Source organism: Rattus norvegicus, chromosome 16 (assembly GCF_036323735.1).
Source record: "Rattus norvegicus strain BN/NHsdMcwi chromosome 16, GRCr8, whole genome shotgun sequence".
Lineage (NCBI taxonomy): Eukaryota > Metazoa > Chordata > Mammalia > Rodentia > Muridae > Rattus > Rattus norvegicus.
Window position 1 is genome coordinate 18209137 of NC_086034.1, and position 22920 is coordinate 18232056.

Below are 22920 nucleotides of genomic sequence, written 5' to 3' on the forward strand. Positions count from 1 at the left end.
AGTTTCCGGTCTCTAAATGGGAGCAGAATACACCACCCACTCCCACCACCCCTACCTCCGCCCCCTGCAAATCCCGTGGAGGTCAGAAGGCAACTTGCACAAGTCTGGTCTCCTTCAGTAAGCGGATCCCGGGGATAGAACTCATATTGTCAAGTTTGGCGGCAAGCGCCTTCGGCTCTGCCTTTCATGGATGTGAAATCGGAGCGCACACATAGCTTCTTAGCTTCTCTAAGAATAAGGAATAGGGGGGTTGGGGATTTAGCTCAGTGGTAGAGTGGTAGGTTCGGTCCCCAGCTCCGGAAAAAAAAAAGAATAAGGAATAGGCACAAAGAAAAGACGATGCTCGAACCTCCGTTGCGATATATCCTGCATTTTCTTCCTCCCACTACTGTGTCAGATACCGGCTGCTCTAGGAACCGAAAACTTTGCTCTGCATTTCTGCGGGACACTCTTGCGCTGCACACACACACGCCCCACTTCGTTTCCCTTGGATTAGCCAATAGGAATCAAAGTCTATGACTAGAGGGCGGGACCTCCTATAGGCCGTCTAATGATAGTTGAGAGTCGTACCGCTGGTCACGCCGCAAAGGGGCAGGACTTTCTTCCAGAACTTGAAACCGTGCAGAAGTGTCGACCTAGGTGCTTGCAAATTTGAAATCCATGTGGCGTGGGCTAAGCGCCCTGGTGACCCGGCCGGCAAGTGCGCCCCTCAGGTGGGTGGCGCGGACCTGCTGCCAGGGCGCGAGGCGCTGCTTTAGGCCCCAGATTCGCCCCTGAAGTCCCAGACCCGGTTCCTAAAACCAGAGCTGCCGTGTCCTTCCATGCCCATCTCCTGGCCGTAGCTCACACAGCTTGGGCATCCACGGGCGACCATCCCTCAGCCCTTATTCACCCCGAAGCTCAGCGTTCTGGATGCGCTTACTTGTTTCCTGTCCGATCTCCAGGCTGTGCGCACGCTGCAGCACCGGTGCAGAGTCCTTGGTCCCCGGGAGCACCATCTTTGCGCTCAGCTCCGGCCAGGGACGCTGCGCCATCGCAGTGATCCGCACCAGCGGCCCAGCCAGTGGGCTCGCGCTCCGCAGCCTCACGGCTCTCCGGGAGCCGCCTCCGGCCCGCAGCGCCTGCTTGCGCCTTCTCCGCCACCCTTGCTCCGGGGAGCCACTGGACCGCTCACTCGTCCTCTGGTTTCCAGGTGAGGGGTCGGATCCAGGAGCCCATGGCGTTTGTGTCCGGGTCTCAGTTAACCTCCATCAGTCAGCCCGGGTCCTGCCCATCGTCTTGACTATGCTTTTTGCCATTCAAGGCCCCCAGAGTTTCACGGGTGAGGATTGCATGGAGTTGCACGTACACGGAGGTCCTGCGGTGGTCAGCGGTGTCCTGCAGGCATTGGGTGAGGCTCTGTTGAGTGACACTGTTCCTAGGGGAGACTAAAAGGTCTTGGGTATAGACTGCAAAACACATTGTCATTTGGGAGAAGAGATGTATCATGTTAACCCTGGCCTTATAGATGAGTAGGCCAGTAAAGGCCATTGTTGCCAAATGTGAACCTCAGTCGTGAAAAGTAAGAATTGATTCCTACAGGCTGTCTTATAACTTCCAAGTATCACACACACACACACACACACACACACACACACACTCACACACACAAGCACACAGTAAGTCCTATTCAGGGAATTGAGTAGCTGGTACAATGTGCCAGTGTACAGCCAGGCTGTCTGTGACTCCGGGATGGTAGGGACAGGGAGGGTCTTGCCTTTCCAGGAAGAAATGTGTGACCTTTACTTAATGTGAGTTCATCCAACATGTTTGCCACAGGAAGCCCCTGACGGCCAGCACTCTGTCAGTCTGGGGCCTGCGTGTGTAATCAGCATTGATGGGGAGGGACAGCTGCAGGTGACCTCAACAGCTGGCTGGCCTGGGTTCTAAGAGAGATATCTACATCCCCCAGATGGGGTGCCCAGGTCACAACCAGTCACTGACTCAATAGGATCCAGCCTGGAGAACCTGTAAGCTTCCTGGAATTCCTTACAGGATCAGGGGATCCTAAAGCAGTTGTGTCACTTGAAAACCAACCCACGGGCTGGAGAGATGGCTCAGTGGTTAGAAGCACTGACTGTTCTTCCAGAGGTCCTGAGTTCAAATCCCAGCAACCACATGGTGGATCACAACCATCTGTAATGAGATCTGATGCCCTCTTCTGGTCCATCTGAAGACAACTACAGTGTGCTCATATATAATAAATAAAGAAAATCTTTAAAAAAAAAAAAAAAAAAGAAAAGAAAACCAACCCACCTGGGGTTTGGTTTGTTGCTCTGCTGGCTGTCACCTGCCATTGGATGGGGACTCAAGGAGCTTAGACCTTGTGATGCTTTCCTGCAGGTAGTGTGCCAGGACTTCGCCCAGCCAAGGCCGGGGAGTTCACCAGGAGGGCCTTTGCCCATGGCAAACTGAGCCTGACTGAAGTGGAGGGACTTGCGGATCTGATCCATGCAGAAACAGAGGCCCAGCGTCGACAGGCCTTGAGGCAGCTGGATGGGGAACTGAGCCAGCTGTGCCAGGGCTGGGCGAAGACCCTCACCAAGGCAAGCCCACATGCTCACCCATCCATCTGGTTTTTTTTTCTTTAAGATTGATATTATTTATGTTATTTACTTTGTGTTTATGAGTTTATGAGTGCTCTGTTTGCATGTATGTCTGCATGCCAGAAGAGGACATCTGATCCTATTATAGATAGATGGTTATGAGCCACCATATGATTGCTGGGTATTGAACTCAGGACCTCTGGAAGAGCAGCCAGTGCTCTTAGCTGCCAAGTCGTCTCTCCAGCCCCATCCATGCACTCTTTAGAGAAAGAAAGCTCTAGGACTGTTAAAGGCAGTCTGGTCGTGCAGGTCAGGCTGGAGCTAGAACTTAGAGAGCACCTGTGACATTTCCCCCTCCTCCCCAGGCTCTGGCCCATGTGGAGGCCTACATTGACTTCGGAGAGGATGATAATTTGGAAGAGGGTGTGTTGGAGCAGGGTATGTCTGTTTTCGGGGGGGGGGTGTGTGGCTGGCATCTCAGCCTGCCCGAGACTTTGCTGACTCCCCCTCCCCTCCATCTGCCTTCTCCCTCTCACAGTGGACAGAGATGTGCGGGCCCTGGAGGTGGCACTGAGTTCCCACCTGCGAGATGCCAGACGTGGACAGAGGCTCCGCTCAGGGGCAAACGTTGTGGTCGCCGGACCGCCCAATGCGGGCAAGAGCAGTCTAGTGAATCTGCTCAGTATGTGAGATGCAGGAACGGACGGGATGGATTTCTTCTGGGTGGGGTGCAGCATCCTGGGGGTGATAGATGCCTCTGACCTGGCCTTCTCCAGCTGTGGCTTCCTGGACACTATGGTGGCCCCACTGGTAGCTCAAAGCCAAACAGTGCCTCCCAAAAGTGAGGGGCTTTTACCTCCACTCTGTGGTCCGTCATCATACTGTCTCTGTTATTCAGGCCAGAAGCCAGTGTCCATTGTGTCCCCAGAGCCCGGGACCACCCGTGACATCTTGGAGACTCCTGTGGACCTGGCTGGGTTTCCTGTCTTGTTGAGCGACACCGCGGGGCTTCGGGAAGGTGCAGGTGCTGTTGAGCAGGAGGGAGTGCGCAGGGCCCGCCAGAGGTAAGTAGAAGGCTGAGGGTACGGCGACCAGCAGCCTTTTCTCCCCTGTGAGTGGATTTCATTATTCCCAAATCAGAAGGTTTTGAGGCCCCTCAGAGCTGGGAGCAGGGAAGCTTCGTAATTTGACTGAGATGCGAGCTTGGCCTGTGTCCCTTTCTCCCCTCCCCAAGTCCTGTTCTGTCACTCCTCAGGCCACCTGTTCTGTCACAACCTGGCCTGTGCACTTCTTTGCCCCACCCTCTGCCCGCTCTCCACCACTCTGCCCTTGGCTACACCCCCAACAGGTCTGCCCGGTCTTCTCTGAAGCCATGCCCTATCCTTTTAGCAGGCCCTACCTCACTGCTCTGTCATCCTGCCAGAGTTCCACCCATGCTCCCTTACAGAGCTGGCCAGACAGTGGCACCTGTTGCTGCCCTGGCTTTTGCTCTGAGCCATGCCCTATAGTGCTGTTCCTCCCTCTGCTGAGTCGCTCCCCTGAGCAGCTCCCACAGTGTCTTCCCAGGATCCTCCACGGCTATGCCCTGCTTCATGGTTCCTTCCTCCCCAGGCTGGAGCAAGCTGACATCATCCTGGGGATGCTGGATGCCTCCGACCTGGCTTCCTCCTCTAGCTGCAGCTTCCTGGACACTGTGGTGGCCCCACTGGTAGCACAAAGCCATGACAGTGGCAGGCAGCGCCTCCTGCTGCTGCTCAACAAATCTGATCTGCTGTCTGCTAATGCCCCAGCCAGCAGCACAGCCCTGCCTCCTCACCTGCTTCTGTCCTGCCACACTGGAGCTGGGATGGACGCCCTCCTGCAGGCCCTGAAGACTGAACTGGCTGCAGTGTGAGTCCCCCTCAGCCACCTTCAGCTTCATCAACCCAAGTTCATGTGTAAACATAGCTGCTGGCTTTGGGCTCAGGTCTCTCTCAAAAAGGTTTCTGTGGGAGGTCCTTTTCAAAAAGGTGCTGCACAGGCTGAGTGAGACAATTAGGTTCTGTCTTTGGCAGGTGTGGGGACCCATCCACAGGACCGCCGCTCTTGACCCGAGCTAGGCACCAGTACCACCTCCAGGGCTGCCTGGATGCCCTGGGCCGCTTCCAGCTGACCACAGATCTGGCTCTGGCCGCCGAGGCCCTGCGCCAGGCTCGGAGACAGCTAAGCCACCTCACAGGTGGAGGGGGAACCGAGGAGATCCTGGACCTCATCTTCCAGGACTTCTGTGTGGGCAAGTGAGGTCAGAGTTCCCACAAGCTCATGATCCAAGATGGCAGACCCCCCGACAGAGAGCAGGAGAGCACTGGAGGTCTGCAGCCCTCCGCAGTGAGGAGAAAGACGGGTCAGGGATCTGAGGACGGATAATTCCTCACCCCGGATGGTGGGATTAAGGTCCACATCATGTCGCCAAGTGTCTCAAGTGTCTCCATGATATAGTGGTAGAGGTGAAACCCATGAGTGTTAGGTGCTGAGCCACACCCTCTGTACGACACTGGGAGATTCTGGGCAGAGGCTCCACCCCTGAGCCACACCCTCTGCCCATCACTGGGAGATTCTGGGCAGAGGCTCCAACCCCTGAGCCACACCCTCTGCCCATCACTGGGAGAGTCTAGGCAGAGGCTCCACACCCTGAGCCACACCCTCTGCCCATCACTGGGAGAGTCTAGGCAGAGGCTCCACACCCTGAGTCACACCCTCTGCCCATCACTGGGAGATTCTGGGCAGAGGCTCCAACCCCTGAGCCACACCCTCTGCCCATCACTGGGAGATTCTGGGCAAAGGCTCCACCCCTGAGTCACACCCTCTGCCCATCACTGGGAGATTCTGGGCAAAGGCTCCACCCCTGAGTTGCACCCTCTGCCCATCACTGGGAGATTCTGGGCAGAGGCTCCACCCCTGAGCCACACCCCGTAGCTTCGTTGTTTTTTTTGTTTTAATTACCAAAGGAGAACGAAGAGTTCTGGTAATCCAGAAACATATGTTCACAAGGATCAGTCAGCCTTACCTTCCATAACTTTGCCGACGTATTTCTATTTATGGCATCGTTTGCTGATTAAATACATTTATTTTTCCTTCTGTAGTAGCATTTGGTACCTGGCCGTGAGAGTTTTGCCGTGAGAGTTTCATCCAAGTATCTCCTGTGCTCTGATCATGCCCTCTCCCACAGCTTGCTTGCTTGGATCCCGACTCACTAATTCCCTTCCTTTTCTTTAAGAAAATGCCCTTCTGTGCCCTCCCCTGTCCCCCAGGGCTTTTTCACTACCTATCTATTTATTATATATAAGTACACTGTAGCTGTCTTCAGACACACCAGAAGAGCGCATTGGATCCCATTACAGATGGTTGTGAGCCACCATGTGGTTGCTGGGAATTGAACTCATGACCTCTGGAAGAGCAGTCGGGTGCTCTTAACCGCTGAGCCATCTCTCCAGCTTTCACTACCTATCAATCTTCAGACCCACGTGCCACACCCTCTGCCTGGACAGGGCATGAACTGGCCTGACAGGACGACTGCGGCTCAGCAGCACCAGGATCCTGTCATGCTCTGATGTCACCCAATCCTTGGCTCTTATACCCCACACAGCACTTCCACTGTGCCCCCTATGTCCGGGGGTAGAATTGGCCCCTTGACTGCTGAACACCCAAGATTATTATACACACACAAGTGTGCGCCGCGCGCGTGCACACACACACACACACACACACACGCTTTAAATAGTTATGAATCCCTGCAGTCACCACCGCTCAGTGAAAACATGACTGATATGGGCCCAGTGCTGGTGTCAGGCCTGTGCCACCCTTGGGGTGTCTGCAGCACACTCGGGGAGGTCGGAGGACAACTTGCAGGGGTCTTCTGCAATGGCAGAAGTGGGAGTCTCAGGGATCAAATGTGGGCCATCAGGGCTGACAGCAAGAGACGTTATTTTTAATTATATGTACGTGTGGTGGGAGGACGTGTGAGAGCAGAGACCAGACAATCCCCTGGAGCTGGAGTTACAGCCCACGGGTGCTGGGGACCAAACTCAAGTCCCCTTGCAGCAGATCTTTTTATCTTCAGAGCCATCTTTCTGGCCCCTTATCGGATTATTTTATTTATATTTATTTTTAGTTTTTGTGATAGGTTCTTACTCTAACTGGCACTGGCCTCAAACTTACAAGGATCTGCGCCCCTCTCTGCTTCACCAGTGCTAAGAAAACGAGGCTCAGAGTGGCCTCTCTTAATGACCTCTGGCTTGGGTTTCAGCAATCAGTTGCACCTCACATTGAGCATTGTGGAGAGCCTTCTATCTCAGGCAAGATTGTAGGGTGCTGGGGTCACTTGGGTCTTGTCCTCCTGAGCTGTGGTGGTTCCATGTGACATGGCTATGAGGAGGCCTGATGTTGCCTGCTGCGCCTAGTGCAGCTGCGACCCGCCAGCAGAGGGCGAGTGTTCCTAGCGTAACTCTCTGCTGTCCCCAGACCACGTGCATCTTAATTGATGAGGTGTCCGCACGCCTGTCACCCCAAGCGCCTGTTCCAAACCAGGCTGGGTAATAAAGCGAGATCCTGTCTTGAAGAAAAGGGGAAGGGTCCCGAGCTCCCAGGAGGAGCCGTGGCGCCTCGGGCTGGGAGGGGCCGCACCTCTGGGCAGCTCGCCCGCCCGCTGCAGGCCGCCTGCCTTGGGCCTGGCACACAGCTGCATGGAGGCCTTGGCCGCAGTCCCTTTTTTCCAAGAAGGGTGAGGAGTTTGTGGGAAGCGACGGGGGGCTATTTATAGAGAACACAGGAAATCCCCAAAGAGTCAGGGCCTCACCCAGCGGAGGCGGCCGGACTGGGCACTGGGCCCCCTTCCGCCCGGGAGCCCGGCGTGGGGCCTGGGAGCGGGGATGGGACTAGGGGCCCAAGGGACCAAGGGCTATAACTAGGGAATCCAGAAAACCTGCCTAGAGGAGGGGTCTGGGCAGACAAAACTGAGCCAAGGTCTGGGCAGACAAAACTGAGCCAAGCCCCTGCCCCGTGGTGGGGTGTGTGTGTGTGTGTGTGTGTGTGTGTGTGTGTGTGTGTGTGTGTGTGTTGCTGTCACACACGTGGGTGTGGGGATCCTAGTGGACATATGAGCCAGAGGAGGACACAGAACTGAGCCAAGGTCTGGACAGACAAAACTGAGCCAAGCCCCTGCCCCATGGTGGTGTGTGTGTGTGTGTGTGTGTGTTGCTGTCACACACGTGGGTGTGGGGATCCTAGTGGACATATGAGCCAGAGGAGGACACAGATCAGGTCTCAAATCTGTGCAGCATTCACATCTTCCTATCTGCTGGGGTTACAGGTGCACGGCCATACCCTGCTTTTATATGGGCAATTGAGAGGGACTCGGTTCCTCCCGTTTGAGCAGCAAAACACCCATGGAGCCAGGCATATTAGTGCGCCCACGATCCCAGCATTGTGGAGGCAGAGGCAGGAGGATCTCTGAGTTGGAGGCCAGCCTGGGCTACATAGTGAGACTCTTATCTCAAAACAAAAACGAACACAAATGAAGCAAATAAGCCTTGTTCACCTTTAAGTCCTAATCAGAAATTCTGAGAGCAGCCAAGGCTGAACGGGGTCTGTGAGCTGCCAAAGGGCTGAGAAACTAGACGTAGGGTAATGGGGAGCCATGGAGGATGTGTGAGCAAAAAAAAAGGCTTGTTCAGACTCTATAACAGAGAGATGACTGTGTACCAGTTGAGGACCCCCCTGAGGCAGTGGCTAGGGACAAGCTTTTGTTTTTTCACAGCAACTAGGTCTCTGCCTGAACAATCCACACTTGTTATCATAACTATTGTTGTGGTTATTAGCGGTGGGCTCTTACTGTGAAGCCCAGGCTGGCCTGGAACTCTTAGATATAAGCAATCCTCCTGCCTTCCAATCATATTATCTGAGAGTACAGATTTGGAACACAGTATCTGGGAAGAGAAAACCGAGGCTGAGTTTGAGCACTATCTACACCCAGGACTGTGGCTATCAAACCTTCAGTCAGGCTCTCTGGTTACTAGGTCAGCTTCATCCTGAGCTCAGGCTCAGGGCCAGGGACGTCCCCAGTTCCTTGGGGCCTTCATCCCAGCCGTCTGGGCAGCCTCCCAGGCTGACCCCTGGTGGCCCTGTTGGCCGGGCTCCAGCCGAGTGTTTCCTGCAGTGACAGGCTCTGGCCTGTATTTCCGGATCCAGGAAATATCGCCGCTTTGTCCCCAAGGCAGAGCGTGGCACAGCCGGCTGTGTGATTCACCCCCAGCTCCCACTGGGGCCAACGCTGGAGGGAGCAGCCGCCTTCAGCCTCCACGTTTGTCCGGTTTTCCCTCGAAGGCTCCAGCTTGCTGCTGGGAGTCAGGGACAGCAGGGCTAGGGGTTAGAGAGCAGTCCTCACCCTTCAGTCCCCTGCCTTCATTCTGTTGCATATCGATTCTGTAAGGGCTGCTTTATTTTCATCTGTACCAACCTGAGGAGATGTTCTGGTACAATATGTCTGCACCAGAAGGAGGTAGGATAGCTTTTTATTTTTATTTATTCCTGATGATTAAAACAGGGTCTCCTATAGCCCAGGCTGGCCTTAAATTCCTAATCCCCCTACCTCAGCCTCTTCAGGTCTGGAACAACACCACACCCAGTTTATGTGGTGCTGGCGATGGAGTTCAGGTGTCATCCATGCTACATAAGCACTCTACCCACTGAGCCACAGGGTCGGGCTGAATGGTGGTGCACGCCACTGCAGCTGGCATCTATTCATTTAAAGATTTATTCTATGCACCACCCGAATCTGCTCCCTCTGGAGTTCAAGAGAGGGCATCAGAGCGCCTGCATGTAGCTGTAAACTGCCATCTCAGTGCTGGGCACCAAACCCAGGGTCTCTCTAAGAGCAGCCAGTACCTAACCTGCCAGGCTGTCTCAAGAGTCCCCACTGGACACAAGGGTCATCACGCCCTCAGGAGGCTGAGGTAGCAGGATTCAGAGTTCAGAGCCAAAGGTCTGAACCTGTGACCTTGTTTACATATAAATAAAAAACATAAAACAGAAACCAGCCAGGTGGCAGTGGTGCACGCCTTTAATCCCAGCACTTGGGGGGCCAAGGCAGGCAGATCTCTGTGAGTTCGAGGCCAACCTGTTCTACAGAGTGAGTTCCAGAATGGTCAGGGGTACAGAGGGGAAACTGGGCTCAAACAAACAGACACAAATGCAAATAGAAACCAGTCTCCAAAGGACTTTCATGATATTTATTACGTGCCAGTGATGTCTTTAAGGGCTACAAGCAGACTGAGGCGGGAGGCAGCCCTCCAGGGCCTGAGATCCACAGGGGACTCATCTACAGTTGAGGTCCTTCCTTGTGAGGAGGAGGGGAACCTGCAGACTCTAGAAAGGGTTCTAGAACCCAATGAAAATTCTGCGGGAATGGGGGCAAGAACCCTTCAGGAGAGGCCTGGAAACTCTCAAGGAGAACCTGGAAACCTTTAAGAGAGAGGCTGGACACTCCCAAGGGAGCTGAAGGCCGGGCTTCCTGTTCTCACCTCCCGGGTCAGGAGCAGAGTGATAGGAAACCGGAGGAGGTGCCTAGGCAGCTGAGCTGTGGGCACTTCATGTGCGAAGGGGGCGATGTGACGTCACCTCACAGCTGCCTGTGCCTTAAATCCAGTGTCTGGGAGGACAGTGGGGTGCAGGGGACAGTGAAGGGGTGCTAGAAGAGGTGTGGGGGTGGAGGTCCCTGGCGGGGCACAGCGGGTGTCCAGCACTGTGGGCATCTGGCTGCCCCCATCCACGGGTGGGCGATTCTGGTGCCCAGTGTCCGGCAGCAGCTTCATCCTCAGCCACTGGGGAAAGAAGAGGCAGAAAGCTTAGTGGTCATCAGAGGCTGAGGAGCCCAGGGGCTGCTCTGCAACAGGAGCATGGCTCTGCTGTCTTCTTTTTTTTTTTTTCCCCGGAGCTGGGGACCGAACCCAGGGCCTTGCGCTTCCTAGGTAAGCGCTCTAACCACTGAGCTAAATCCCCAGCCCCGCTCTGCTGTCTTCTTAGGCCTTATCTGACCCTACAACCCATGGCAAAGTGGGGCTGGGCCTCCAGGTTAGACCCAAGCTCCAGAAACACCCTAAGGTTTGTCTCTGCTACACAGATGAGGAGCCTGAGATTCAGGGAGGCCCCACAAGGTTCTAGGGATCTGAGGCCTGGGTCTCCATATCCAGGGCGGGCTGGCTTCAAACCCAGCCCTCCTGCCTTTGCTCCCTAGGTAGTGGGATTCTGGTTTCTCTCTTAGAAAACTGTTGGAATGAGCCTACCCTACGCCACACTCTCCATGGCTGCCCACTATCCTAAGGACCAACCAAGCCCACAGCTTCAAAGGCTGACATCACGGTCTCATCCCTCCTGTCGTCCCTCAACAGGGACATCAGCCCCACCTAAGTGCCAACAATTTCAAGAGGCTTCCGCCCCACCCCCACAGCATCCCTCACTCGCTCGGGAATGCCCTTCCCCCCAGGCCTGGCAGAGGAGCTCCGGTGGGGTCAGAAGTGGTGCTGAGGCATTTCCTGGTGGTGATGGGGGGGGGGGTCTGCAGCCAAGTCTGACTTCCTCTCCCCCTCCCTTCCTTCCCCAGTTCTTCCCTGGGGCCCCTAGGCTCTCCTTCTGGCTGGCTCTGGTCCCCTCCCTGACTGCCTGGTGACCTCTGTTCTTGCCCAGGTCACTTCCCCTGAATCAACTAGAGTGAACCAGTTGTAAATCTCCATGTAGGCCAAGCCCTGTGTTGCCCATAGCCTTCTGTGACCCCCAAAGTCCTTCACAGCTATGAGGTAAGGCTGGGGTCCCGTCTCCTCACTGGCCTCCCACTGGTCCCTTGTTCCAAGGCACACCCTCTAGAGTCCCTGTGCTCCTCCCTAGTTCATCTCCTTCATGAGCTTGTCCTGGCCCCCGTGGAAGATTCCCGTAGAGTCTTCCACAACATCAGAAACTAAGAAAATCGTGGGCCAGCAAGAGTTCTTATCGGGTGAAGGTGCTTGCAAGCTTGATGATCTAAATTTGCTCCTAGATCCACATGGTGGAAAGAGAGAACCAACCACTGCAAATTGTCCTCCGAACACACCCCACATGTGCTATGACATGAGCAGATACACCATCAATCATCGTAAAAAAAAAAAAAATTGTGTTATAAACACATCCGCTTCTATGTCGCCAGATACTTGGCTGGTACACTCACGGGGCTTGTGGGCCTATTTTCCTTTGTTTGTTTTTGAGACAAGGACTCTCTGTGTAACCAAGGCTGGCCTTGAACTCACTCTGTAGACCAGGGTGGTCTCAAACTCACAGATACCCACCTGCCTCTGCCTCTGCCTCCTGTGTACTGAGATGACAGCCACAGGTCATCACACTGGTCCAAAAAGGTCTGAGTATCAGGCCACTCCAGAGTGAGTATCTCAGGCAAGGGCAACTGGGAGGTGGAGGCGGAGGGGCTGTGTGGGGCCCTATGCCATATCCTGATGAGGCTCCTGAGGTGCCAGACCTCAGCCTGCTACTGCAGTCCCGCTCAGCTGTTTTCATCCTGTCCCCACCCCTAGACTGCCCCTTGTCCTGTTCCACTTTGCCTACATTTCCTCAGGGCTGTGAGATCTAAGGTGCAGGACTTACAATGTCAGGCAGGAAGGTTAGGAGTTCCAGGTCAGTCTCAGCTACATGGGGAATCTGAGATTAGCCTGGGCTATATAACTCCTTTTCTCAAAAAACCAACACACACACACACACACACACACACACACACACACACACAAACACAAACACACACAAACACAAACACACAAAATCACAATCCCAGGTGTAAAAATCTTCAAAGTATTTTTGAAATGTTTTCTGTCACCTTTAATCCTAGGGCTTGGGAGGCAAAGGCAGATAGACCTCTGAGGCCAGCCTGGTCTACAGAAGGAGTTCTAGGACATTCAGAACCCACCCACTCAAAATGTGAAACCTTCTGGCACAGAAAATTGGCTGGAATAACCAGGCCAGCAGGTTGATTTCATTTAAAGGACACATAGTGGGCTGGAGAGATGGCTCAGTGGTTAGGAGCTCATATTGCTCTTCCTGAGGACCCGAGTTCAATTCCCAGCACCCACACCAGGTAACTTGACAACTGCCTGGAACCCCAGCTCCAGGGGATCTGGCACCTCTGTGGGCACACGCATTCATGTACATACACACACCCTGACACTCACATAATTAAAACAATACAAATATGAATCAAGGAAGCACTGTGGGCTGTCAGATGACTTAGCGGGTGGAGGGTCCTCTCCAGAGCCCAGTGACCTGAGACACACAGGGTCAATTCCAAGACACGCAGGGTGGAAGGAGACTGTAACAGACTCCTATATGTGTCCTGGTAGGCCCTGGCTCTCCAAGCATGGTGACCTGAGCTGCAGTCCTCGGGGTCTAATTAAAAAGACAGGTGCTGTTCAGGCACAAGGTGCACAGCCTTAATCCCAGCTCTCAGGAGGCAGAGGCAAGAGGATCTCTGTGAGTTCGAGGCCAGCCTGGGCTTGCCTCAAAGAAACAAAAATAAAAGAACAGCAAAAATCTGGGTGTGCTTACACCATCAGCTGTGATTGTGGTGTCTGGGGCCCAAGGAGCTGCAGGTCCAGTGAGAGACCTGGTTTCAAGGACAATGACAGAGGGCACAAGTGTCCTGGCTTCCACAGGCAGTGGCACACAAAGGCATTTGGATGTTGAAATTCTTTCTTTTTAAAAGTTGGTTGTGAGTGGGGGAATATGGATTCTGAAGAGGCCACTTCCTATACCCAGGGGGAGGAATAAGGACAGAAACCCAAGCCTTCCACCCAAAATGTGTCCTACCTATAGATGTGCAGGGACACAGAGAACAGATACGAAGGGAATGTCTGACCAATGACAGTCCCAGATTGAGACCAGGGGCAAGAGCCAATCCCTGACACGACTAATGATCCCCTGTTACGCTTGCAGACAGGAACCTGTCATAACTGTCCTCTGAGAGGCTCCACCAGCAGTCAACAGAAAGAGATGCAGAGACCCACAGCCAAACATTGGATGGAGCTCAGGGAGTCTTATGGAAAAGGACTGAGGGACCGGAAAAGGACAGAGTTTTCACAAGAAGATTGACAGTGTCAACTAACCCGGACCCTTGGGGGCTCTCAAATTGAACCACTAACCAAAGTGGAAGCATGGCCTGGATTTGGGCCTCTGCACATATGTAGCAGATGTGCAGCTTGGTCTTTGTGAAGGTCCCGAAAACAACTGAAGTAGGGGTTGTCCCTGAGACTGTTGCCTGCCTGTGGTGCCCCAAAATGGACTGCATTGTCTGGCCTCAGTGGGAGAGGGTGTCCTATCCCTGCACTGGAGGGTAGGTTGACACCAAGATGGGGGTTCCTGTTCTCAAAAGAGAAAGGGAGAGGGAGTGGGAAGAAGACTTCTGTGGAGTACTGAGAGGAGAGGAAGGGTTGGTATTGGATTATAAAAGGAATATATAAATACATTTAAGAAGAAGAAGAAGAGGAGAAGGAGGAGGAGGAAGAAGTTGAGACGGTGTGGCCATTCTTTCAAGCCCAGCACTGCAAGGGCAAAAGGCAGGTGGATTTCTGAGTTTGAGGCCATCCTGGTTTACAAGGTAAGATGGTGTCTCAAAATAAACTCATTAATTAAATGACTCTAAAATTGGATGTGGATTTCGGGGTCAACCCAGACTCACTTCCTTCTTTTGGTTTTTCAAGACAGGGTTTCTCTGTGTAGCCCTGGCTGTCTTGGAACTCACTCTGTAGACCTGGCTGGCCTCAGACTCAGATCCTCCTGCCTCTGCTCCCCGAGTGCCGGGGTTAAAGGCAGCACCACCAGCACCCGGCCAAGCCCAGACTTTCAAGGTTGATGAAGAAGAAAGGTTGAGTTTGGGGTTGGGGATTTAGCTCAGTGGTAGAGCGCTTGCCTAGCAAGCGCAAGGCCCTGGGTTCGGTCCCCAGCTCCAAAAATAAAGAAAAGAAAAAAAAAAGAAAGGTTGAGTTTGAAATCATCAAGGTTGAAGAGTCGCACATTATCCTGAAACTACACAGAACCAGGCTGGAGATGTGCCTGGTCAGTGCTCAAAGGAGGGAGGGATGGGGAGGAGCAAGAAGGCACAGCACTGTCCTTGACTCTAGATGGTGAGGAAGAGGCCCCTAGTGGACATGGCCCCAGCCACAGGGCAGGGCCCTTCCGGGCACCCTGAAGGCTGACAGACCTAAGTAAGCATTGTCCCACAGCATGGGCGCCATTCAAGGTAAACAATGTCAAAAGCTTCCCCCGTTCTCCTGGGCAGTCTTGGGCGGCCATCCTGGCCCTGTGTGTGCATGACACTGGCTGGGTCCTCAATTTCCTCCTCTGAGAAGTGGGGATCAGAATAGAAACTCCCAGCCAGAAGGGTCGGGGTGAGGGGATGAGGAATGGGACTGGGGGGAGCTTGCAAGGAGGCCGGGTCCAGCCTTGTCTACATTCATCCTTTTGAATGTTTCCTTTGCTCTCTCCCATCTTCCTTCCTTTCTTTCAAAAAATGTTTCCACTGTGTAGTTTTGAACCCCTGCGGCGGTCTTCCAAGTGCCAGGCTCACAGGTCTATGATTCCAAGGCTGACTCCTCACTGTCCTACCTTGCAGGATGGTTTGGAGCTGGAGGCCAGCCCAAGCTACACAAATCAGATCCAGTCTCAAAAACAAGCTGCTCACTAGGGCTGGAGAGACAGCTCAGCAGTGAGCGCTTGCCCCAGACCCACCCAACTGCAAGTGGGGGGGGGGGGAGGACACAGCACTCTCCTCTGGGCTTTAGGCACCATGCACCCGTGTGCCAGAGCATGCATGTGTGTGTGTGTGTGTGTGTGTGTGTGCGCGCGCGCGCGCGCGCACATAGCAAAGAACAGATACGGTGACGTACACCAAGAGGACATACTGAAGAGGTGGTGGCAGAAAAATGACTTTGAGGCCAGCCTGGGCTGTATGTTGGAACAGGTTATGATGTCACACACCCTTAAGTTAATCCTAGCACTTGGGACACAAAGGTAGGACAATCTCTATGAGTTCTGAGCTAGTCTGGGCTACATAATAAGTTCCAAGTGGGCCCAGGCTAGAGTGAGGCCCTGTCTCAAACAATAAATAAATAAATATTTTAAAAAGAGGCTGTGGGTGACAGACACAGGTCTGGTGACCAGAAAGGTGGTGGGAAAGAGCTGAAGTCTAGGTCTTGAGACCAAAGAGGTTTGGTTTAAAATCACAAAGACTGTGGCTGTAGACATGGTTCATTTGTTAATGTTATTTGTTCTTTCAGGGAACCTGAGTTCAATTCCCAGCAACCATATGGTGGCTCACAAGCATTGGTAATGTTATTAGATGCACTTTTCTTGTATTCAGACAGACGTGCAGACAAAGCATCCATATACATTGAGTCCCAGAGGCCACTCTTGACCCTTGGAACCTAAACTACTAACAAAAATCAGATTCCTGGGTAGCCCTGGATGGCCTTGAACTGTTAATCCTCCTGCTGCAGCCTCCTAAGTGCTGAGATTACAGATGGGTCCAAGATCTGAGTGGTGACCCAGTCACCCAGGTGATGTGACCTGAATCAGAGTGGCCAGGGCTCTGCAGGGAACAGTGGCTGAGTCACCTTCCCTATGGCACACTGGCTCACTCGGTGTCTGCAGCTGATGACTGGGCTCCTGGTGAACTGTGGGGGGTGTGAGTGGGCCCTGGGCCAGGACCTGACCCAGTGTCAGACACCCTGGTCCGGCTCAGGAGATAGCCCTGGCCCCTCTCTTTGGCTGTGGATCTCGCTACAACCAACCCTGTGGCGGACGGGCCAGTAGGCTGGCTCAATGAGCAAAGTGCTTGCCACCAGGCCTGGTGATCTGAGTTCAGTCCCCAGGACCGACCTCCACACAAGTGCCACAGTATGGGTTGGTCCACACACAATAAATTAGTGGGGAAAACATGAGACCCCAGCAGGAGGCTACCGGGGAACTGTAGGTGGGGTCACAAGCACACACACATTGGAACACAGGCTATGAGACTCAGAATGCTGCTGGTCAGATGTCCTTCTCAGTCTCCGAGTCTTTGTGCATGCTGTCCCAGCTGCCTAGGAGACTCTTCCCAGTGGCTGCGTCCTCTGCATCCTCCCTCCAAAGCCCTGCCTTACCTGCCTGAGTAGAGGCACCTGCCACACCCTAGTATACAGCAAGTGCTCCATTATGGAGGCAGCAAGTGTGAGCTCTGCCTCCCTCTGCCCTGAACCCCAATCTAGCTTCCTTTATCTAGAGTTCTGGGATTGACAGTCTCACCTGGGTGGGACAGCAGGGTTGACTAGAGGGGGCCGCTGCGACTCTAGGATCCTTTTCTTGAATTCCTCCAGGCTAGCTGGATCTATGGGAAAAAATGAGGGTTCATGTTGAGCAGCCTAGGAGAAGAGAGCTGGGGTGTGGAACCAGGAGTCCCCGACTCCAGACCCCTCTGGCTGTCACTCACCAATGGGTGGAGGGTTGGGGGGTGGACCTGGGAGTCTCGGCTGGATGGCTGGCAGCGACTATGGGAAGAACAAGAAAAACGTTTAAGGAGCTCATCTCCTCTGCTCCCGACGAAAGCCTAAGCGTCTGAGTTGGGTGGGGTTTTGTGAGCGATGGCTACGTTTTTTGAAACAATCTCTCTGTGTAGCTCTGGCTGGCCTCAAACTCTCAGAAGTCCTTCTGCCCCTGCATGCTTAACGGAATGCCGGGACTAGAGGTGTGCGCAGCCATGCCTCATCGACGGAATCTAGATCCTATCCCAAACCAACCTAAGACGCCATCAGAGGAGCCTGATTTAGGTGGGAGATCAAGGCCACCACAGCCCCGACGTCACCTGCAACCATCGCACCTCCCCCCACCCCCCAGTTCATCATTGGACTCAAACCCCTTCCACACCTGGTTCCTACCATCCCTGCTAATCCTACCCGGCCCAGCTTCTCTTCCGCAGTGGCATTCTCCGGCCTCAGCTCGCACCTAACCCCAGGTTGATCGTCCCAGCACCCCACGCTGAACCTAGGACACCTGTCCCCACCAGCGGGCAAAGCCCACCTTGGCCTTGACGCAGGTGTCCAGAGCGCTAATGCGCACATCCACCTCGGTGCGCAGTTGCTCCAGCTCCCGCTTCCGCGCCTCCAGCTGGCGCTCCAGGTCGTCCCGCTGTGTCCGCAGCGCTGCCTTCTCCTCCAGAGCCAGCTGTGTCTGGCGCGCGCACTCCGTCCGTAGCTGGGTCTCTCGAGCCTGCGCCTCGGTCCCGGCGCGCGTCCGCGCCTCCCGCTCGCCCTGTATCGCGCGCTCCAGCTCCAGCTTCTGGCGTCGCAGCTCTCCATTTTCACGGGTCACGCGCTCAATGCCCGCGCGCAACCCGCGCGCCAGCTCTTCTACCTTGGTGGTCATGATCCCGGGCAGGCTCTCGCATGTTCGGCGGAGGGACGAGAACTCCGGCATCAGCGAGTAGTGGTAGCCTATATTATCCAGGGAACGGTAGACCAGCGAATCCCGCCACACGTTCAGCACGTCCGCCTGGAACTTCTCCTGGTCCAGTGGGAGGCACAGGGACTGCACCTTGCGCAGTTGCTCCTCGGTCACCTGCTGGTCCTGCTTTTGCTGCTCTCGCGCTTTGCCACAGGCCTCCTGCTGCATTTCCGCCTGCCGCTTTCCTGCCAGCAGGCTGTCCTTGTCTTTGGAGCACACCGCCTTCTCCTTGACCACCTCCATCTCCAGTGTCTTAACCTTCTCTCCCAGCTTGAAGAGCAAGGCTGGGGGGCGGGGGCAGACGGGTGTGTGTGTGTGAGCCCAGGCTGCCCCCTGAGCTGCATGGTGTCCCCTCCATCCCAGCTGTGTGTTACTGTCCTCCCTCCCTTCCCCCTCTCCACCCGTCCCTGCCCGACCCCCATTCACCTTCGCAGGTCTTGTTGCCCTCCTTCAGCTGTTCCTGGCACTGCTTCTCGCTCAGGATGATAGCGGCGATGAACCGATTATAGTTTATGTAGGTGATCTGCAGGTTTGGACACGTGACACAGCTCAGCACATACCTCCAGGGCTGCACACACAGTGACCTCCAAAAGGGACCTCCAAGAGTTTTACCAGAACTGGGGCTGAAGCTCCCGTTGGTAGACAGTGCTTGTAGCTCAATTTGTTGTTTAACTGTAGCCTAAGATGCACAAAGCCTTGGGTTCAATCCCCAGCCCATAATATGGTGTGTTGGCTCTTACCTGTAGCCTCTACCATGAGTTAGAGGCTAGCCTGGGCTACAGAGGAAGACTGTCTTCCTTTGTTTGGGATGGATTTCTGTAACACCAGCTGTTCTGGAACGACCCGTATAGACCATCCTGGCCTCTAACTCACAGAATTTCCTGGCCTCTACCTCTCAAGTGCTGGGGCTAAAGGTGTGCACTACCATGCTGGGGTAAGATCCTCTCTTAAGGGGTTGGGGATTTAGCTCAGTGGTAGAGGGCTTGCCTAGCAAACGCAAGGCCCTGGGTTCGGTCCCCAGCTCCGAAAAAAAAAAAAAAAAAAGAAAGAAAAAAAGAAAAAAAAAGATCCTCTCTTAAACAAATGCAGAGGCTGGGACTGGAGCTCAGTTAATCGAGAGCTTATAGCTCAGTCTATAGAGTGCTTGTAGCTCAGTTAATAGAGTGCTTGTAGCTCAGTCTATAGAGTGCTTGTAGCTCAGTTTCGAGAGTGCTTGCCTAGCAAACCCAAAGCCAGACTCTGTGCCTACCACCACAGAAGCAAGCTGTGCCTGCTGTCTCAAACAGAAACTATAAGTCCGAGGTTATTCTGGGCTACATAGCAAAGGTTTATCTCAAAACAAAACCTGAGGGTTGGAGAGATGGCTCAGCGGTTAAGAGCACTGATGGTTCTTCCAGAGGTCCTGAGTTCAAATCCCAGCAACCACATGGTAGCTTACAACCATTTGTAATGAAATCTGATGCCCTATTCTGGTGTGTCTGAAGAGAGCTACAGTGTACTCATATAAATAAATAAACCTTAAAAAAAAAAACCTGAAAGAGAAAAGACACAAAGAGGAGGGAGAGGAAGAGAGCAGAAAGATCCCTTTCTTTATGCCATGGGGAAGTGGGAGAGAGAACAGAAACCACAGAGTGTAGGCAGCTGAGGGCCTGTCCACCATGGGAAAGCCAGCTTGCCACAGAATCCCAGTTCCCTGAGTCAAACGGTCATGTAGCCCAGGCTAGAAAATTTAAAATGTAGAACAAAGGCTGGGATGTCATGTGCGGACAAAGTTCACACTTAGTGGAGAAAGCTCTGGGTCACACTGTATGTAAATTAGTTAACTGGAAATTAAAACTCGGAAGTTTTGACTCTGTGTTCTCCAGGGAGGGAGTCTGGGAAACTGTGCGGGTGGATGTCAGTAATGATCCTGACCTGGGGCCCTAAACCCAAGAGGCCCTGGGCAGCTCTGCCAGAGGAGGAGCCTGGACTTCGGGCTGTCTTCCCTATCAGGCTAGTCTGACAGAGGATCACAGTCCTGTCCTAGTGTCTGAGGGAGGAGGCTGGGTCTGAGTGAGGAGACCATCTATATCCTCAGGCAGCTTAGGACTCTGTCCCCTCCAGGGGAATCCTTGCTTCACCCCTAATCTGGTGGCTGCTGGCACCCTCGATGTTGAGGCAGGAGCTGCCTCAGCCTGCAGCCTCTTGTTCTCCCGTGACAGTGTGGAGGTGTGGGAACAGCTGTCTCCGGGATCTCAGCTCTGTTACCATACCAGGTCACAGTGGACTCTGCCCCTAGAAAAACTAGGGCCTCTGGTGGCCCACCTGGATGAGAGGGGGTCTTTCCTACCACACAGTATTCAAAACAAGCCTCCCTCTCCTCCTCCCCCTCTCCCTCCTCTCTCCCCTCCCCTCTCCCTCCCCCCCCTTTCTTTCTCTGACAATGTCTTATGTACTCCAGGCTAACCTTGAAGTCCCACTCCTAAGCTTTAGAGTGACTGAGCTGCCCCCAAGCTCTGTTCATCCTCATCACACGGAGGGACATCCTAGCCTTCTAAGTCTGTTCACCATCTCTGAGTAGCTGCCTTGAGCAGGCACAGGGCAGGCACTGACAGCAGTAGGACCAGTGATGTCCAAGATACCCAGCTAAACATCAACTGTAGGCAGACAATGCTAGGGTCTGCACGTGTTCCCACCCCCACATCCACCCAGAGAGTTCCACTGCTTTATCCCAAGAGAGATTTTGTTATTAAATTGAAGGATCAGAGAGCCCAGCATAGTGGTGCACACCTTTAATCCCACCACTTGGGAGGCAGAGACAGGCAGATTTCTGTGAATCCCAGGACAGCCAGAGCTATAGTGAGACCCTGCCTTGAAAAATAGATTAGTTATTAATTAATTAATTGAGCCATGAGGCCTGCAAGGCAGCTCAGGGGTAAAGGCACTTGCTGCTCAGGCTGACAATCTGAGTGAAGTCTTCCACAAGGTGGAAGGCTGTCCTCTGACCTCCACACAGAGGCCAGAGCATGTGGGTAAACACATACATGTGCAATAAATACATTTAATCTGAAAAACCAAGCCACCTGCAGCAAACTCTTTCTTGACAGGCGATATCTGCCATCGAGAAATCACACTGTCATGAGATCCTCATCAACTACGTGGGGTGACGCACACCTATCATCTCAGCATTCAAGCGGCTGAGGCAGAGAATTGTCACGAGTTTAAAACCACCCTGCCAGGGTTGGGGATTTAGCTCAGTGGTAGAGCGCTTGCCTAGCAAGCGCAAGGCCCTGGGTTCAGTCCCCAGCTCTGAAAAAAAAAAAAAATTAAAAACCACCCTGCCTAGGGTGGGGAGTTAGGGAGAGAGAAAGCCTGTAGCTCCATGGTGTAGCATGTACTACATACACCAGGCTTGACCACTGGCTGGTCATCCCAGAGTCCCAGAGGCGGAGGCAGGAGGGTCAGGAGCCCAACAAGGCCATCCTTGGGTACATAGCGAGTTCTAAACCAGCTATCTGAACTACCTGAGGTCATGTTCTAAATAAATAAAGAAGGTGTGTGTGTTCCGGGGGGGGTGTGTGGGGAGCAATCCAGATTTCTTCCCATGGGAGCGCCCAGGGCTGCAACCAAGGGCACACGAGTTGCCTCTTACCAGGTCGCCTTGGCACTGGCGGAAGCTGGCGTTGATGCGCTCCACCTCGCGCCGCGTGGTCAGCAGCTGCTGCATGACGGTGTCCTTGACGAGGGTGCTGATGTTCAGCTGTTTGCTCAGGTTAGCCTGTGCGGCCGACAGTCCCACCACCTGGCTGTATAGGTTGTCGGCGCGGATCTCCGTGGCCCGCAGACTGGACTCGGTGGTGGCGTGCACATTACCATAGATCATGAAGAGGACCAGGCCCAGGATGATGAGGAACTGGATGAGCGACACGAAGAGGAAGAAATAGCGCAGGTAGTACCAGCAGCCGCGATCCCGGTCCCCCGTGCGGGAGTACGGGCTGCGGTCCATGGAGAGCCCCATTTGCGCAGTGTCCGCAGGGCGCACTGTCCGGTCTTGTCTGCCTGGCCAGATCTGGGCCGCGCCAGGCAGGGGGGAGTGTTTATATTACTTCTCTTAATGCTTCCTTTGCCCGGCTCCTTCCTGGCCAGGAGGAAACGGGGGCTGTGGGTTATCACAACACTCCCACCCCAGGCTGTTGAGGGACTGACTGGCTGTCTGAGCAGCCGTGATAGGTGAAGGGCGGGGCACTAACTGGATGACTGAACTGACTTCCCCAGTCTGCTCCGGCCTCAGTTTCCACCACCGCCACCCTCTCACGCCAACTCCACACACCCTGCTTTAGGTCGGTCCCTCTGCACCTGGGACGGTTGTCCGGTGGCTAGGCTCGTTGTGTGAAAGAGGAAAGAAACTAAGGCATAAGTGTGACCAGAGACTGGCCCCGTGGGCCAGGCTGTTACTCTGTGGGAAGCTGGGTTCCAATGTCCCCATGTAAGTGGGGAGCCACTGATAATGTCCCACAAAACACACCAGCCACTGCGGGACATCTCCCACCAGCTGTGGAGTTTTGGTCTAAGGCAAAGGATTGTGGGTGTGAGTTCACCACCCAGGAGCTCCAGAGAATTTTCCGGGATGGACAAACAGTGACCATAAGGACTACAGAGACTGCACGACCCTCCTCAAATATTCTACCAACACACAAAGGCATCTCTTCCACCCCACCCCCACCCCACCCCCCATCCCCGCCACCTCCGAATGCCCTGAGTTTAGGGTGTGGCTTAGCAATAGAGCCCCTACCCAGACTCTCCCCAAACACTGGAAACA

At 54.0% G+C, this 22920-nt stretch overlaps 2 protein-coding genes and 1 long non-coding RNA gene across 3 annotated transcripts; 2 read left to right on the top strand and 1 right to left on the bottom strand.

Moving 5' to 3' along the window:
- The first annotated feature begins 610 nt into the window (after positions 1–610).
- Gtpbp3 (GTP binding protein 3) lies at positions 611–5702 on the top strand. The gene is made up of 9 exons (NM_001011919.1): positions 611–713; positions 945–1192; positions 1304–1390; positions 2383–2585; positions 2951–3023; positions 3124–3267; positions 3484–3649; positions 4197–4475; positions 4640–5702. The coding sequence occupies exons 1-9, from the start codon at positions 661–663 to the stop codon at positions 4863–4865; spliced, it is 1479 nt and encodes a 492-aa protein (NP_001011919.1). The 5' UTR covers positions 611–660; the 3' UTR covers positions 4866–5702.
- Positions 5703–7845: 2143 nt separating this feature from the next.
- On the top strand, positions 7846–14096 carry LOC134482466 (uncharacterized). The gene is made up of 2 exons (XR_010058640.1): positions 7846–9120; positions 13584–14096. It is a non-coding gene; the product is annotated as an uncharacterized LOC134482466 (long non-coding RNA).
- On the bottom strand, positions 9830–22143 carry Plvap (plasmalemma vesicle associated protein). The gene is made up of 6 exons (NM_020086.1): positions 21754–22143; positions 18549–18645; positions 17700–18406; positions 17113–17170; positions 16929–17010; positions 9830–10441 (listed from the first exon to the last, which is right to left on the bottom strand). Exons 1-6 carry the CDS (start codon positions 22117–22119, stop codon positions 10435–10437), a joined length of 1317 nt encoding a protein of 438 aa, NP_064471.1. The 5' UTR covers positions 22120–22143; the 3' UTR covers positions 9830–10434.
- Positions 22144–22920: the final 777 nt, after the last annotated feature.

What these genes read in the sequence shown, in the direction of transcription:
- Gtpbp3 (NM_001011919.1), top strand. Translation starts at nt 661, where the DNA reads ATGTGGCGTGGGCTAAGCGCCCTGGTGACCCGGCCGGCAAGTGCGCCC. An exon ending in ACTCGTCCTCTGGTTTCCAG is followed by an intron (nt 1,193 to 1,303) that starts GTGAGGGGTCGG and finishes TTGCCATTCAAG; the next exon opens with GCCCCCAGAGTTTCACGGGT. An exon ending in CAGTCTAGTGAATCTGCTCA is followed by an intron (nt 3,268 to 3,483) that starts GTATGTGAGATG and finishes TCTGTTATTCAG; the next exon opens with GCCAGAAGCCAGTGTCCATT.
- Plvap (NM_020086.1), bottom strand. Translation starts at nt 22,119, where the DNA reads ATGGGGCTCTCCATGGACCGCAGCCCGTACTCCCGCACGGGGGACCGG. An exon ending in GCCAGTGCCAAGGCGACCTG is followed by an intron (nt 18,646 to 21,753) that starts GTAAGAGGCAAC and finishes CCAAACCTGCAG; the next exon opens with ATCACCTACATAAACTATAA. An exon ending in CCCCAACCCTCCACCCATTG is followed by an intron (nt 17,011 to 17,112) that starts GTGAGTGACAGC and finishes TTTTTCCCATAG; the next exon opens with ATCCAGCTAGCCTGGAGGAA.